This window comes from Chrysemys picta, chromosome 13, assembly GCF_011386835.1.
Source record: "Chrysemys picta bellii isolate R12L10 chromosome 13, ASM1138683v2, whole genome shotgun sequence".
NCBI classification, from domain to species: Eukaryota; Metazoa; Chordata; order Testudines; family Emydidae; genus Chrysemys; species Chrysemys picta.
Window position 1 is genome coordinate 34,596,649 of NC_088803.1, and position 13,702 is coordinate 34,610,350.

Consider the following 13,702-nt stretch of genomic DNA (forward strand, 5'->3'; position numbering starts at 1 on the left):
GCCAGGTGTGAATGCTATGGTAAAACACCGGCATGCCATCACCTAGTTTGAGAAGTGGACTCTCTCCACGTGAAGAGACAATGGGCACCATTTCACATCTCCATTCCCTGAGAGAGAGCTTCTTAAGACCTCGGTCAAAGTTAAGGACTCCTGGATGGGCTTTACTGACCTCAGCGACAAAGACACTGACTCCGCTGTGATGGCATGGTTGGGCCAAGCTACTTGGAGACTCACGCTGGCTTCTGCTAAAGTGGGAGCCGGCCGGCCACAGCTGAGTGGAATTCAGAAAACCACCAGTGTGCGTCAATCCTTGGTCACCATCTGCGTGTGGCTCTCTCTCCTGCTCCCAAGGATCCTGGAGACTCAAGGGGAGGACCTTGTGATTCTGTAGTGCTTGCCGCAACTGAGGACACACTTAACCATCAGCAGGTGATTTGGCTTCCTTTGTTGCCGCCTCACTCTTTACCCATCAGTGCCCTGGGACATTGGCTGCAGGCTCTTTTGAGGCCAGTTTTAAATAGGAAACCAGCACCAAAGGTTTAGAAACGCATGACGACTGCAGTCTGCCATCATTTTGACCTGAGGTAAATTTGGGTTCCCAAGCCTGGTGGGTAACTGTGTGTGTGTGAGGAGAATATGGAGTGGATCATCTCTCTGGTAGTGCGATGCGAGGTCTTGATGCACTCCATGCTGTGCAAAGCTAAGAAGCCAAGGTGTCTGCCCCAGCACATCTACAGTGTAATCCATCCAAGGTGCGTGTGAGGGACCAGACAAATTTACATAAACATAATTGCTAATTTACATATATTTGACTATTCTTGGCCTGTTGGAAAACAAAGGGGGTGTTTAAAATCCATTTTCCACATCTTCAGGGGCAGCTCTATCCACTTTCCTCATGAGCCTCTTTTGTCCTCTGGAGTTCCCCAGCACTCCACTCCTGGAGCTGCCCTACATCTGCCTTCAGCCCCATTCCTCCTCCTCCTCTGAGATCTGAGCCCCCTTTTCCGTGTCTCATCTTGCCTCCCAGCTCTCTGCTCCCCTCTTTCCTCTTGGCTGACCCCTCTCCCCATAGATGCTGTTTCACATTTGACTAATGCCGGTCAATATTTTAAAGACCAGAATCATCCATTTCCTGGCTGAAAGGGACTCTGGACAACGGGCATCCCAAGAGTAGTCAATCTTCCTGGACAGGACCTATTGCTCTCTTCCTCCTCTCCCCTGTGCAGTGTCATGGTCATAGTTGTGTCAGCCAGTGGTCAGATCTTGGAGCAGGCCTGAGAAAACCACCCGCCTTCCCACAGTCTGAGGTTAGGCAGGTTTGCCCGCAGTTCGCTTCTGCTGCGTGCTGTTCTGATGAGCCAAGGGGTGACTACCGCTCCCTGGGGCAGGATGTTGTTAAAGTCAGTACCCCGACCTCCTAGCCAGAATGGAAGAAGCTGGGAGGTGGCGTAAGCAGGTGAGCTGTGCATGGGGTGGCACTTGAGAGGCTAAGCAAAGCTGGGGGTGGATCTAATACAGGGATTGGCAACCTTTGGCACGCGGCTCGCCAGGGTAAGCACCCTGGCTGGCCGGGCCGGTTTGTTTACCTGCCGCGTCCGCAGGTTTGGCCGATTGCGGCTCCCACTGGCTGCGGTTCGCCGTTCCAGGCCAATGGGGGCGGCGGGAAGCGGCAGCCAGCACATCCCTCGGCCCACGCCGCTTCCCGCCGCCCCCATTGGCCTGGAGCAGTGAACCGCGGCCAGTGGGAGCCACGATCGGCCAAACCTGCGGACGCGGCAGGTAAACAAACCGTCCCGTCCCGTCAGAGTGCTTACACATGCCAAAGGTTGCCGACCCCTGATCTAATATTAGGCTTTCCATCCTTGAATGTGTTCCTGAGAGTTGTTCCCTGTTCCAGAATCACTGGAAAGTGTCCGGATGGCACCAAGCTGGTTAGCTTCTGATTTCTGTTTCAACCCCCTTCACTGGTCCAGGTGTACGCTGCCCCCCTCAGCCCTCCAGCACAATCCTCCAACCCAACCACCCTCTTCCAGTTAATAAAGCCGCAGGACTCGTTCTGCACATCCCGAGAATGCAGGTGCTAACAAGGCTTAGTGAAAGTGTAACCCAACCCAAGCATGAGGGATCAATAACCTCTGGCCAACGCATTCCTTGTGGAAAACAGGACCAAGCTTGCAGTCTGTGGAGGGGCTCTGGGCTTCCTGTTTCCCTTCAGGGGAGTGGCTGGTGTGGGCTAAGTCGTCCTTGTTTATTTGTGGCTCTTGTGAACTGAGGTGGGAGTAGATGAGATTTGTTTTATTGTCAGACGGGATGTTACAGTTGCTTCTAGGGGTGGGAGGGACAGAGAGGAGGGCAAAATCCTTGGGCTGGAGGATTCTCCTGGGGGGAGAACCGAGGCATGAATCTAAGGGGCTGCGGGAAGCACTGAGCATTCTTGCCCTGTATCTGTTGGTATGTATGGGGCTGATGAAGCTTGGATATGAACAGGGAAGTAACCCTTAAGTCATGTCGGCATCTCCCCTCTTTGGGAGGATACAGGTTTGGGTGGATGGATGCTTATCAAATGGAAAGGAGACAGAATCATCCAGGGAAAGCGACTTGGATGTTCCGGTGTCTGTTAGATCAGGGCCTTCACATGTGCACTTGCTCTCCAAGGAGTATCTTGCTCGTAGCATGTGAAGGGGCCAGGGAGATTCTTGAGCTGCTAGGGGTGGCGGATGAGTAGAGCCCTGAAAAGTGGCTACTCTGCTGTTGCATGGTACAAAAGAAGCTGCTGAGAAGGGAGAAGAGAAATTGTATGTGCTAAACCCCAATTCTCTCCAGATGCCCATGCAAGTGTGTCTGTGCAATTGAGAGCGAGCAGAACAGGCAGCAGTGAGCTGCTATGCACTCTGGGCTAGCAGTTGGCACACTGCTCCCTCTTGGAGCAGAGAGAGACAAGTTTGTGCTGTGAACTCAGTTACTCCCAGAAGAGTGGGTGCTTGGGTTTCTGAGAAGCTTCTGGTTTGATTGGCTTTTCTCCAAAAGTGATATATTTGCATGAATGCAAGTGTCAGGTGTGCACTGAGACCCCGGCTTTCTCTGCACTGACAGAGGCGTGGTTTGGTTTTGTTTTGTTTAAAGTGAAGTAATTAATGCAGGATAGTTATCTCACTGCAAAATCCGAATGGAGACACAGCAGTTGTTGTATTTTTGCTGCAAGGCCTATAGGTCAGCATTATACTGGCTGCCTGGGTTGACCCGCTCTAGTTTATCACACGATACAACTGTGATTTGTCTCCACTCTGTTTTTACAGCAGGACAGCTAATGCGCCTTGGTGATCCCATGGTAAAAACAGACCTGTTCAGCCAGTGAAGACCTAGCTGCTGAGTCTCTTCTAGCCACATCCTGTATTTAAAGTCCTTCACAGGAATAGCCTGCAGCCCTGCACTGTCGCTCTCATAAGCCATGTTGGACCATTACTGTGGAATGCTGCAGTATTAGGGTGACCAGGTGTCCTGATTTTATAGGGACAGTCCTGATTTGGGGGGCTTTTTCTTAGATAGGCACCTATACCCCCCTCCCCCCCGTCCCAATTTTTTACACTTGCTATCTGGTTACCCTGTGAAGTGTCGTCTTGAAAATGGATAAAATCCTGTAAAGATCCCAGTAAAATACATTGAGCTGAACTCTCCATGGAGTTACTTCTGATTGAAATTAGTGCAGCTGAGAGCAGAGGTTGGCTCTTTGTGCATTAAGTAGTACATGGGGGGGTGGAGGAAAGAATGAACAATAGAGCTTTTAGGCAAACCATATCTTCACTGCTGCTCTTCAATACAAGGAAGGCCCCCCTGTGTTAAGGAAGAGGCCCTGAATGGAATTCCCCTTGTATCGCAGACTCTGGGTGGTGATGAGATCGGTAGGTAGACACATGGAAACTGTGTGTTTGGAAGAATTATTTCTGGATCTGTTAGTCCATTTGATTTATATATATAAAGTTTGGCGCTCTGTGTTGACTCAGTTGACAGTGCTGTCGGGATTCCTGTGACTAGACAGAGGTGAAAAGAGAAGTGTTACAAAGAGCCTTGTACAGTCCTGAATGGGAGAACTGATGCCCTGCCACTCTCTGGGAACTGGCAGGGAGTTGAAGGTTGTGGGTTGGGGAGTCATTAGTGGTTCTTGCTACAGGCTAGCTGTGCCCTATGCCAAACAGGAGGCACACGGCGGTGTACGCCAATCAACTTCATAGCAGTTTCTAGCCCTGTCAAAAATATGGGTTCTTCCAAGACAGCTGGGACAGGTGGCAACCCTAAATAGTTGAATCAGCAGTTGGGGGATCAGCTGCACCCTTCTACCTTTTGGGGTGTTGCTCTGAAATGTGTGTGCATGTATGGGCGTGCAGTGACAAATGGATCCAAGTGGTGGCCTCTATTTCCAATGTTTTAACGCTATTTGTAATCTACCCCACTGGTAACAGATGAAGAGTTCCTCCAACTGCACATCCCAGGTTACTTGAGTTGCAGTTAGTAAAGTGTTCCTTACCGTGGTTTGATCCTTGGTCAGGAGCGAACACACTTGTTTGCTGTCCTGCCCAGAGCCTTCCGCCTGTGCTGCTGTTGGCTGGCGTGTCAGATTTCCACCCAGCCAAATAAACTGCACTAAAATGAAGGGCCATGGTACTCCACCTGTCTGTGCAGCGAGTGGAGCTATACCAGGGTAGAATTACAGCCCACGTTTGCAGTAAGCTGTATTCTGAATTGCTTGGAAACATTGGGTGTCTAGAAAATGTGACTCACAAATGTCATTATTCGGTTCCCCTGAGGATTAAAGAAACACTTTTCCAGGAAGCAAGTGGTTCTTGTTTTTTGAGAGTAATCAAAATCCTTTCCCAGAATCTGCTCTGGGGAGGGCTGGTAGTGAGGTGTCCCCTTGCCCTCCTGCATTCAGATCCAGCCAGTGAACCCATCCCTGTCCTATCTTGGCACAGCTTAAATAGATTGCATCGAATTTGAAACCTCTCCGTCTCGTTGCTTGTTCTAGATGCTGTCTTAAAGCGAGATCACTTGGCTGGGTGTGTTGAGAGGACCGTAGCTGGGATGTTCTGGAGCTCCATTCCGTGTTGGGAGTGCCTACTGGCTTGCACTGTGTCCCAGCAGCATGACGCTAGGGCGGCCAAGTCTGAGGTGGGGAGGATTTCCACAGCCGCAAGGCTGTTCTTGTGTCCCAATCAGTCTGATCCTGCAGGCTGTTGGCATTCATTATAGCTGCATGCTGTCTTCACGCTGATACCGTTTGGGCACTCAGGTTCTAACTGAAGTTTAAGTTGCCCCGTTTCACTGCTGCCTTTCTGCTGGACCTCTCGCCTGGGGGAAACAGGCTGACGTACTGGCTGTTCATAACCTGAGATGAATGTATCATATATGACAAATGTAAGATCTGCATCATGAGGTTCTTGGTGCCAGCCCTGACTGGGGTGTAGCATCTGAAGTCCGCCCACATCTCGGGTCCAGCCACAGCAAGTGGGGTTCCACTAAATTATCGAAGGCATATAGTGATGAGCCCCCAGTTGGCAGAACCAAGAAATAGCTGTTGTCAGTCATGCTAGGGATTTTGGCGATGTGGGAATCTGTTACCTCGTCAGCGGGCTGTGAGAGGGCCATGATTTTCAGTCACTGCCGCCTTCATCTAGGGTTGCTTCCTTCTTAGATTTGTCCTGTTGTGCTGTCATCTCCATGTCCCATAATGATGCTGTTCTGTCTGTCCCAGAGCAAAGTTGGGATTTTCTGTGTGAGCCAGATCCAAAGCCTGTTGAACTCATGTAGCAAGCGAAGGTTAAACCCTTTAAATTGGGACAGGTGGCCACCTTGTATCCTCCTTCCACCTCCCTCCTCACCCGATCCTAATCAGGGGCTTGTGTTTCTTTAAATGCTTCATGACAAGGATTCCAGTTAGGGGGTTGTTTTCGGTAGTTGAATTTGCTTTTCATACCTTTTTTAAATATTTGCTCTCTGGTCGCTGCTGAGCAGTAAAATACGAGAGATTTCCTGTTGGGTTGTGGGGAGGGTTCCATTTTGGAAGCAGGACAGACCTTGGATTCAGTGAAACCTCTCTCTGGTTCTGTGGGGAATAAGCCACAATTAGAACGCGGCAGGTTTTGTTTTGTTGGTTCCTGCATTGTGCTTTTCCTGTGGCCGGTTGAGTGCCGTCCAGATGTTTGGTATTCAGCCGTATCTGGCTGGGGGAAGGCCAGGGAAATGTGCTGGTGTTGCATTAATGTAGACAGTGGCTCTGGCAAGCTGAGCTTGCAGCTCTGCAGATGTATACAAACCTGGCACCACTCGGGGAGGCAGAGGCCAGTGTGATTCCTATTCATCGCTAGATTCGCTAGGGGAATCCATGCAAGGGCGGCGTGGACAGCAGTGGCTTGTGTGATCTATTTTGAGTGGGAATGGTTGCAGGGAAGAGTGAAAGGGACACTGGTCAGTAGTTTAAACTGAAGAATATGATGGTGTTGAAAACAGCTCGTAATTAGGAGAGGAACAGATTCTAAATACATGATTAAACTGAACTGCATGTTGTATGTTCATTTCCATAAGTTCAGGGAGGAAAAACCTTATTTATACAATTATTATTATTTATTATTTGTTTTGTTCGCTTGGAAAAAAAACGACAGCCTTAAATAGTAAAATGATTCCAAGATGTGGTTACGCTTGTGGGGGGAACTGTTTGAAAATGTGAGAATGAAATGTTCAGGAACTCCGAATAATCTTAACTCTGCCCCCGTATCTCACTGCTCTTGTCTATTATCCATATCTGGCAGATAAGAAATGCTTATGATTGAGTATGGCAATTTGACAAGGCTTTGCACTGGTTGTGTAACGGACAGAAATAGTTCTGTATCTTTTGCCAATGAAAGCGTCATTCATTGCGTGCAACATTCATTCTACTCTGTCTGGAAGAGCTAAGGTGCTAATGTGTCCCACTTAGTTTGGTGAGTGATATACTTACAGTTAGGTTTGTGGTTAGTGTTGCTAGAGTGGATGGGATCAAAGTGGTTGGCTATAGAGGCTGGCTGTATGACTTACAATGTTAATTACCCTCCCCCTCATGCAACACATGGATTCTCAAATTGGGGAGCGGGGGGTCACATTATGATCACACTCCCTTTTTTTGTGGCCAGACTTGAGGAGGAGAGTCCCAAAACATTTTTCTGTTGTAACACGAGGTCACTGCATAGAAAGGTTGAGAACCACTTACAAGGTGTGGAATAGAGATACTTGTAGAGGTGCTGGCGATGGCAATAGATGTGGCTTTTCAACTTCCGTTGAAATGGTGGATATAGACTCTGAATGTGTATGTGTATTAGTCAGTAAGAGAAAATCTTGATAAGATCTTGACTCTATTTGGAAGGGTTTTGGTGTGTATGTGTAGGGTAAGAGCTGAGATGTTAGCATAGCAATCTTGGGAAGGGGCTGAGAACTGGAGGAGAAAAGAAGACTGTGGTCCAGTAGGAATTGTCTATAGTGGGCACAGGATGGTATGTCGAGTATCAAACGGCGTAGCAGAAGGGTGCAGCTTTCAGTATCGTGGCAGAGCATATACAGTGTGGACTCTGTCAGACATTTTGGCAGGGATTTGAAAGCTGTGTGAAGGCCCGTTTGCAGTAATTTACCCCTACGTTTCTAGCCAAACGTAACTTTAAAAATAAACGTCAACCTTGGTTTGCTTTCACATTTTTAAAAAAAGGTCTATGAAGCTCCCTGTCCCTCAAATTATAGATTTGAACTTTAAAACTGCAGCTTAACTAAACTGGGTGGGAGAGTGCGGTGGTATGGGAGTTTCTGAGAATTTTCCTCTCTCAATAAGTGTAATACATGATCAGTGACACCTTGGTGTATGTGTTTGATCGGCCTGGATTTTGACTGATGTATTAAACTATGTCCAGTTCAGATCTTTTTGACCCTCTTCCATACTGTCGGTTCACGTGCAGGCTTGTTAAAGTTCGCAGCTGCGTGATGAGCTGTAACAGACTACGAGCAACCAGGGTTTATAAACTCAGTGGCATTCTCAAAGTGTAGAAAGTGTTGTCCTGACTGTGTCCAAAGCTAACCCACCAGACTTCACACCAAAGGCACCATCCATGTTGATTTCAGCGGAGTAAGCCGAGTTCAGAGATTCTAGGCCAAACCATATTTGATGAATGACCTGAGTCAGGAGGGGGCTGTGGGGAAAGAGAGTTGGAAAACATTAAAAAGTGCAACCTCAAGTAGCCCCTGCATGAACAGAGTTGGTGGATCTCAATCCAGTAAAAAGGGATCCCACCAGAGAAATGTCTACCACCACAGCTGACCCTAGCTGAGAGTCTCTTAGTTGAGAAACCAAGGACTGAACAAGTCCCGGAGATTGAAATGCCCTCTCAACCCCTTTGAGGGCAGGGCTAAGGTGCACAGCTGGGGTGAGAGGAAGCTTGCACTTAGACACTGGGTCTGGCTGTGCAAGGCTCTGTAACCGCATCAATAAACACAAGCCTCTTAAGGAGGAGAGAGGCAGGTCAGGATAAGAACAGGGAAGGGGGGTTAAAATAACTAGAGGTCAAATGCTTCCTGTGCCAGGATTGGAGTAGGAGGTAATGCCGGGGTTGTTGGGAGGAGGCCTCCTTTGCCACCTCTCCGGGTTGTGGAGCAGCCGTGGAATTGCTCCGAGTCTGCTGCCGACTGTGCTGAAGCTGGGCTAGGCCCAGCTGCTGTTGCTCCCTGACTCTGCAGGGAGCTGTGCTGGTGGATCCGCCAGTTCCCACGTCACTGTGCCGAGATGGCGGAGAAAACTGGATTCCAGTGCTTGTGAAACACAGACACACCTGCTGCAGAGGGTCATTAAATTGCCCCCACACCACCATCCCTGCCCGGGCTCCTTGTCCTTCCACAGAATGGAGCGGGATTTATTGCAGGTGAAGCAATGATGAATGGTTTTATAAAGCAGCCTCCCCATCCCTGCCCTTCAACTTATCCTGGCAAATGTAGTTTATGTCTGGGTTTTCAAAGAGTTAGGTGTCCAACTCCCCTAGGCCTTGTCTAGCACCAACAGTGTGTAATGGCTGCTAATGTCACCTGTGTACCCAGAAGACCCTTGGATAATGATAGTCACGTTATCAGTGCCCTTCCCTGGGCCTTCTCTAGTGACTGAGGGATCCTGGGGCCTTTCCGACAGCCGTGATGCCAATGAAAAGTGCAAGCCGCAAGGTTACTAGAGAGGGCAGCCTACCTGCACAAGCCTAGGGATAGCATGTATCTGTAGGGCATTTGTAGTGCTTTACAGCTTCAGAACACTGAGTGGCTATTTACTAATGAATCCTCCAGACACCCTTGTGATAAATCACCTAGGATAAATCAGAGCCAGTTTTGCAGAAGGGAAAGCTGAAATGAAGTGATTTGTCTGAGGTCATGCAGGAATCTGTGGCAGAGCAGAGAATTCAACTTCAGCCTCCCCAGTCCTAGGCTAATGCCTAACCATTGGGCCATGCTCTCCTCTCCCCTGTTCCCTCCTTCATTGGTGTGTTTGAGAACTCAGATACCCCATGGCTGTTCTGCTACATTTTCAGTCCTCTCATTTCCTTTTCCTTCCTCTTTTCCCCCAGTTGATATTCGTGAAATCCAAGAGATTCGTCCAGGAAATAATTCCCGAGATTTTGACCGATACCAGGAGGATCCCTCTTTCCGGTCAGACCCGTCTCACTGTTTCGTCGTCCTCTATGGAATGGAGTTCAGGCTGAAAACTCTCAGCCTGCAAGGTAGGCAGTCCCCTCCGTTAGCTTTGCCTTTGCAAGGTCATTTTGATTGCATGCTCCTCGGGGCATTTAACTTAAGATCAGTGCCAAAGGTAGTGTAGACGTTCTTATTTCGGTTTAAGGGTGGCTTGTTTCAGATTAGCGTAGGTCAGTTAGGAACAGGTTTAAACTAAAACTGAGACAAGCCACTCTAAACAGCCTTCGGCACTGATTTCTCTATCGGTTTACAAACCAATTTACGTTAAATCGGTGCATCTTTCTCCTGCCTTGGTGGGCAGCCGTGCAGGCTTCTGCATATGCAACACAACGGTGTCTTCTACACGGCGATTGCTGGAACGCACAGGGAGAGAGATGTTATTTTCTAGCTTCAAAGAGGATACAGCAAACAATGGGGAGGTTAAAAAGAAATCCGCGCACATTCTAAAAATAGCTGTTGCTTGTGTCTGAAGAGCAGCTGAAATTCGCTCCTTGAAAACAAACAGGCTCCAAGAAACCCCAGGGCCTTGTCAGCGAGGTGGCTTAGATCGCTGAGTATGGAGGTGAATAGGAACCGACCAGTCATGTGTATTGAGAGAGATGTGGGTGAGAGCTTAGTAGTGAGAGCTGATGGCCGGAGACAATCTCACTGGGAGAACTGCTGTCTGAGGGAGACATTATGGGGAGCAGGAGAGGATCAGAGATCAGCAAGGTGGGAGTTACTGACAGTGCAGGGAAGGGATGGGCATTGGAGGGGAGAACAGACAGGGGTGCTGTATTTTTTTATATTAGGCAATGGATGGTGAAAGAGGGGTTGACACGGATCCACCTTGTGGTGATGTTTAGGCCCCTGGCCTGGCTGGATCCACTTCCTCCTGCCATGCTGCAGCTGTGCCGGGGCTTCCTCCATGGAAGCCAGGGTCAGTGCGGCTGCCTCGTTCCTTCATGGGCCCTGTTCTTTATTTTCACAGCCACATCCGAGGATGAAGTCAACATGTGGATCAAAGGGTTAAACTGGCTGGTGGGAGACACTCTCCGAGCCCCCACCCCCCTGCAAATCGAAAGGTAAGGCGAGCATCAGGGAGGTGAGGAGCTAATGACACCAAGGCGGGCACAGGGCAGGCAGCCGCTCTGCTGGCTTCCCCCTCACCGCTCTGCTCAAGCACCTGACTTGGCAGCAGCGTCATTGCTTTGGTGCAGTTTGTCCTCAGAGCCCTTCTCCGCCAATGCACTTCAGTCCTCGCCCTCCTCCATTTCTCTGTGGCTCCTGACACCATGGTCTGCGCCCAGACGGCTGTCTGTCTTGTCCTTTCTTGCAGCATCCCTGCAATCCCACCCTGCTCTGCCAAGGCATCCGAATCCTCACTGGTAGCATCACCTCTTCCAGGCATGCTTTTGTGCTGAGTCACCTCAGCAAACCTGCCAATTGTGCGGGAGCTTCTGGGATCTGAGGAAGGAGCCACTTAGAGCTTAGGCTGAGAGAGGCCCACCTCATTCCACTTATGAACCACAAAGGGTTTGAGCCCAGGGCTCCCTAAGCAAAAGGTTTCATTGCATTGACCTGCTGTGGTAGTGATCCTCCTCTTGCTCCATGATCAGGATGAACCTGATCCTGCATGCAGTAGGGGTTCTGGGTGCATAAAAAATGTCAGAACACAGGTCTGCAACAAGAAACTAACCTGCTTCACAGGGGTGCAGCCAGGCATTCTGATGAGTGCGGGGGGATGACACCAAAGGGAGTTGAGGACAAATCAGTACCTGGCAGAATTAGGCCTGGAGAGAATGTTGGATACCGAGCAATCAAGATTTATGTAGTAAAACGACCGTGTGTGTTTCCTTTTAGGTGGCTCCGGAAGCAGTTCTACTCGCTGGATCGCAACCGAGAAGACAGGTAAAGAGAGAGGAGCTCTTGTTTACACAGATTTACGTATTTAGAAAAGTTTGGCCTGTTTTACTCAGTCCTAAAGTTTCAAAATTGAAGACGTCTCAGGCGCTCCTCACTTGGCATAAACTGTGAAATGCATTTAGGAACCAAACGTGTAATAAGGGCATTTGAGCACCTACTGGTGCTGTCCCTCCGTCTAAAGATCAAAACTAAGGGCTTGGCTACACACACATTTAGTTAGGCACCTTATAGACTAACAAATTTATTAGAGCGTAAGCTTTCGTGGGCTACAGCCCACTTCTTATATGCATCCGAAGAAGTGGGCTGTAGTCCACGAAAGCTTATGCGCTAATAAATTTGTTAGTCTCTAAGGTGCCACAAGTACTCCTGTTCTTTTTGCGGATACAGACTAACACGGCTGCTACTCTGAAACACATTTAGTTGGTGTCAAGCTGGGGTGTAAATTTACCTTGCACTAGCCTGCGGTGCACTAACTGTCCGTGTGGATCTTGCCGATAGCACATTAACAGTTCCTTAGTGAGCTTTGATCTTCCCTGCTTTGGCATGGGACTAGCTCAAAGCTCACTAAGGAATTATGAATGCATCAGCAGGGTCCACAGGGACCATTCATTTCAAGGCAGGCTAGTGTGGGGTAGATTCACACCCAGTTCATTTCGAACGAAACCTTGGTGTAGACAAGCCCTAAGACACAGTCTTGCAGCTCTTACCCTGGTGAGCAATTCTGTTGAAGTGGGGCTTGCTGATCTGAGTGAACCTTGCTCATCTGAGCTAGGCTTGTAGAATCAGGCTCCTAATTTGTAACACTGATAACATACGGGTTTAGTGTATTGGTGTTTCCCTCTGCCTTTTAAAGGGCTTTGTCAGTTTTAGCTGAAGTCCAAAGCGTAAGCTGTGTGGGTTTTTTTTAAGAGGCTTTATATACCCTAAGAGGAGTCTAAATCTTTTCATGGTTATTTGAAATACTCCATGTAAACAGTTTTTTTGGTTTTCTATTGACCCTGTGGAACTCTTTGCCAGAGGATGTTGTGAAGGCCAAGACCATATCAGGGTTCAAAAAAGAACTAGATAAATTCCTGGAGAATAGGTCCATCAATGGCTATTAGCCAGGATGGGCAGGAATGGTGTCCCCTCACCTCTGTTTGCCAGAAGCTGGGAATGAGCGACGGGATGGATCGCTGGATGATGACCTGTTCTGTTCATTACCTTTGGGCACCTGGCACTGGCCACTGTTGGAAGATAGGATACTGGGCTAGATGGACCCTTGGTCTGACCCACTAGGGCCATTCTTATGTTCTTATGACCCGTTCCCTGCAGTTAGGAATTCAAAACACCAGGGTATTGGGGTCTCCTGGGAACCAGCAGGGTAAACTGAGCCATGGAGCCCCAATTGTGTGTGCTCAAAGAACCATATCGTGCAAAGCAATATACAGCAGCAACAGCCCAATCGGTGCTAAAACCTTTTATTTGTGTTACTTTCCCCACCCCTCAACCCCCATCACCCTCTTGTTTCTCACCCATTTGTCTTGTCTTTTAGACTGTGAGCTCTTTGGGGCATGGACTGCACCACTGACAGTGTGTTTGTGCCGGTCCCATCCTGGTTGAGGTCTCTTGGTGGGACTCCCTCTCCCCTACCATGAGGAGGGCTGGTCTGAGGTCTGGGCCCCGTATAAGCTCCGCTGGGATTTCAGTGGTGTGTAGATTTGTGCACAAAGGTGAATTTCATCCAGTGAGGAGCTCTGCCCTCTGAACTCCGCCACTGCTGACATGAATTTAAATGGGTACCGTGTTCTTGTTCAGACTGCCCTCCACACCAGAGTCAGCAGCCGTCTCCTCTTAGGGCACTGTTGCCTTCCTCCTTTCATTTTCCATGACATGGTTCTCCTTAGTGATGTTAACAGAGCACATTAACCTTTCACTATTGATTTTTTTTTTTTTTTGTAAGTGCCTTTCCCCTTGAGATGTGAAACATTCGTCCATTACCGCTGAACAGTGAGAGAAGGGGCTGCGGGGGAAGGCTGTGGAGGCATTGCTCATGCAGCAGTGTGTGTCCTCAGAT

General features: G+C 48.9%; 1 protein-coding gene across 7 annotated transcripts in view; it reads left to right on the plus strand.

Moving 5' to 3' along the window:
• PLCG1 (phospholipase C gamma 1) overlaps nt 1-13,702 on the plus strand; it is a 97,293-nt gene that overhangs the window by 32,901 nt on the left and 50,690 nt on the right. For all 7 annotated transcript variants that reach the window (XM_065565858.1, XM_065565859.1, XM_065565860.1 and 4 more), the window contains 3 exons: nt 9,615-9,767; nt 10,712-10,805; nt 11,584-11,631. In XM_065565858.1, coding sequence (XP_065421930.1) covers nt 9,615-9,767; nt 10,712-10,805; nt 11,584-11,631 — 295 coding nt within the window. The remainder of the gene's footprint in view (nt 1-9,614; nt 9,768-10,711; nt 10,806-11,583; nt 11,632-13,702) is intronic.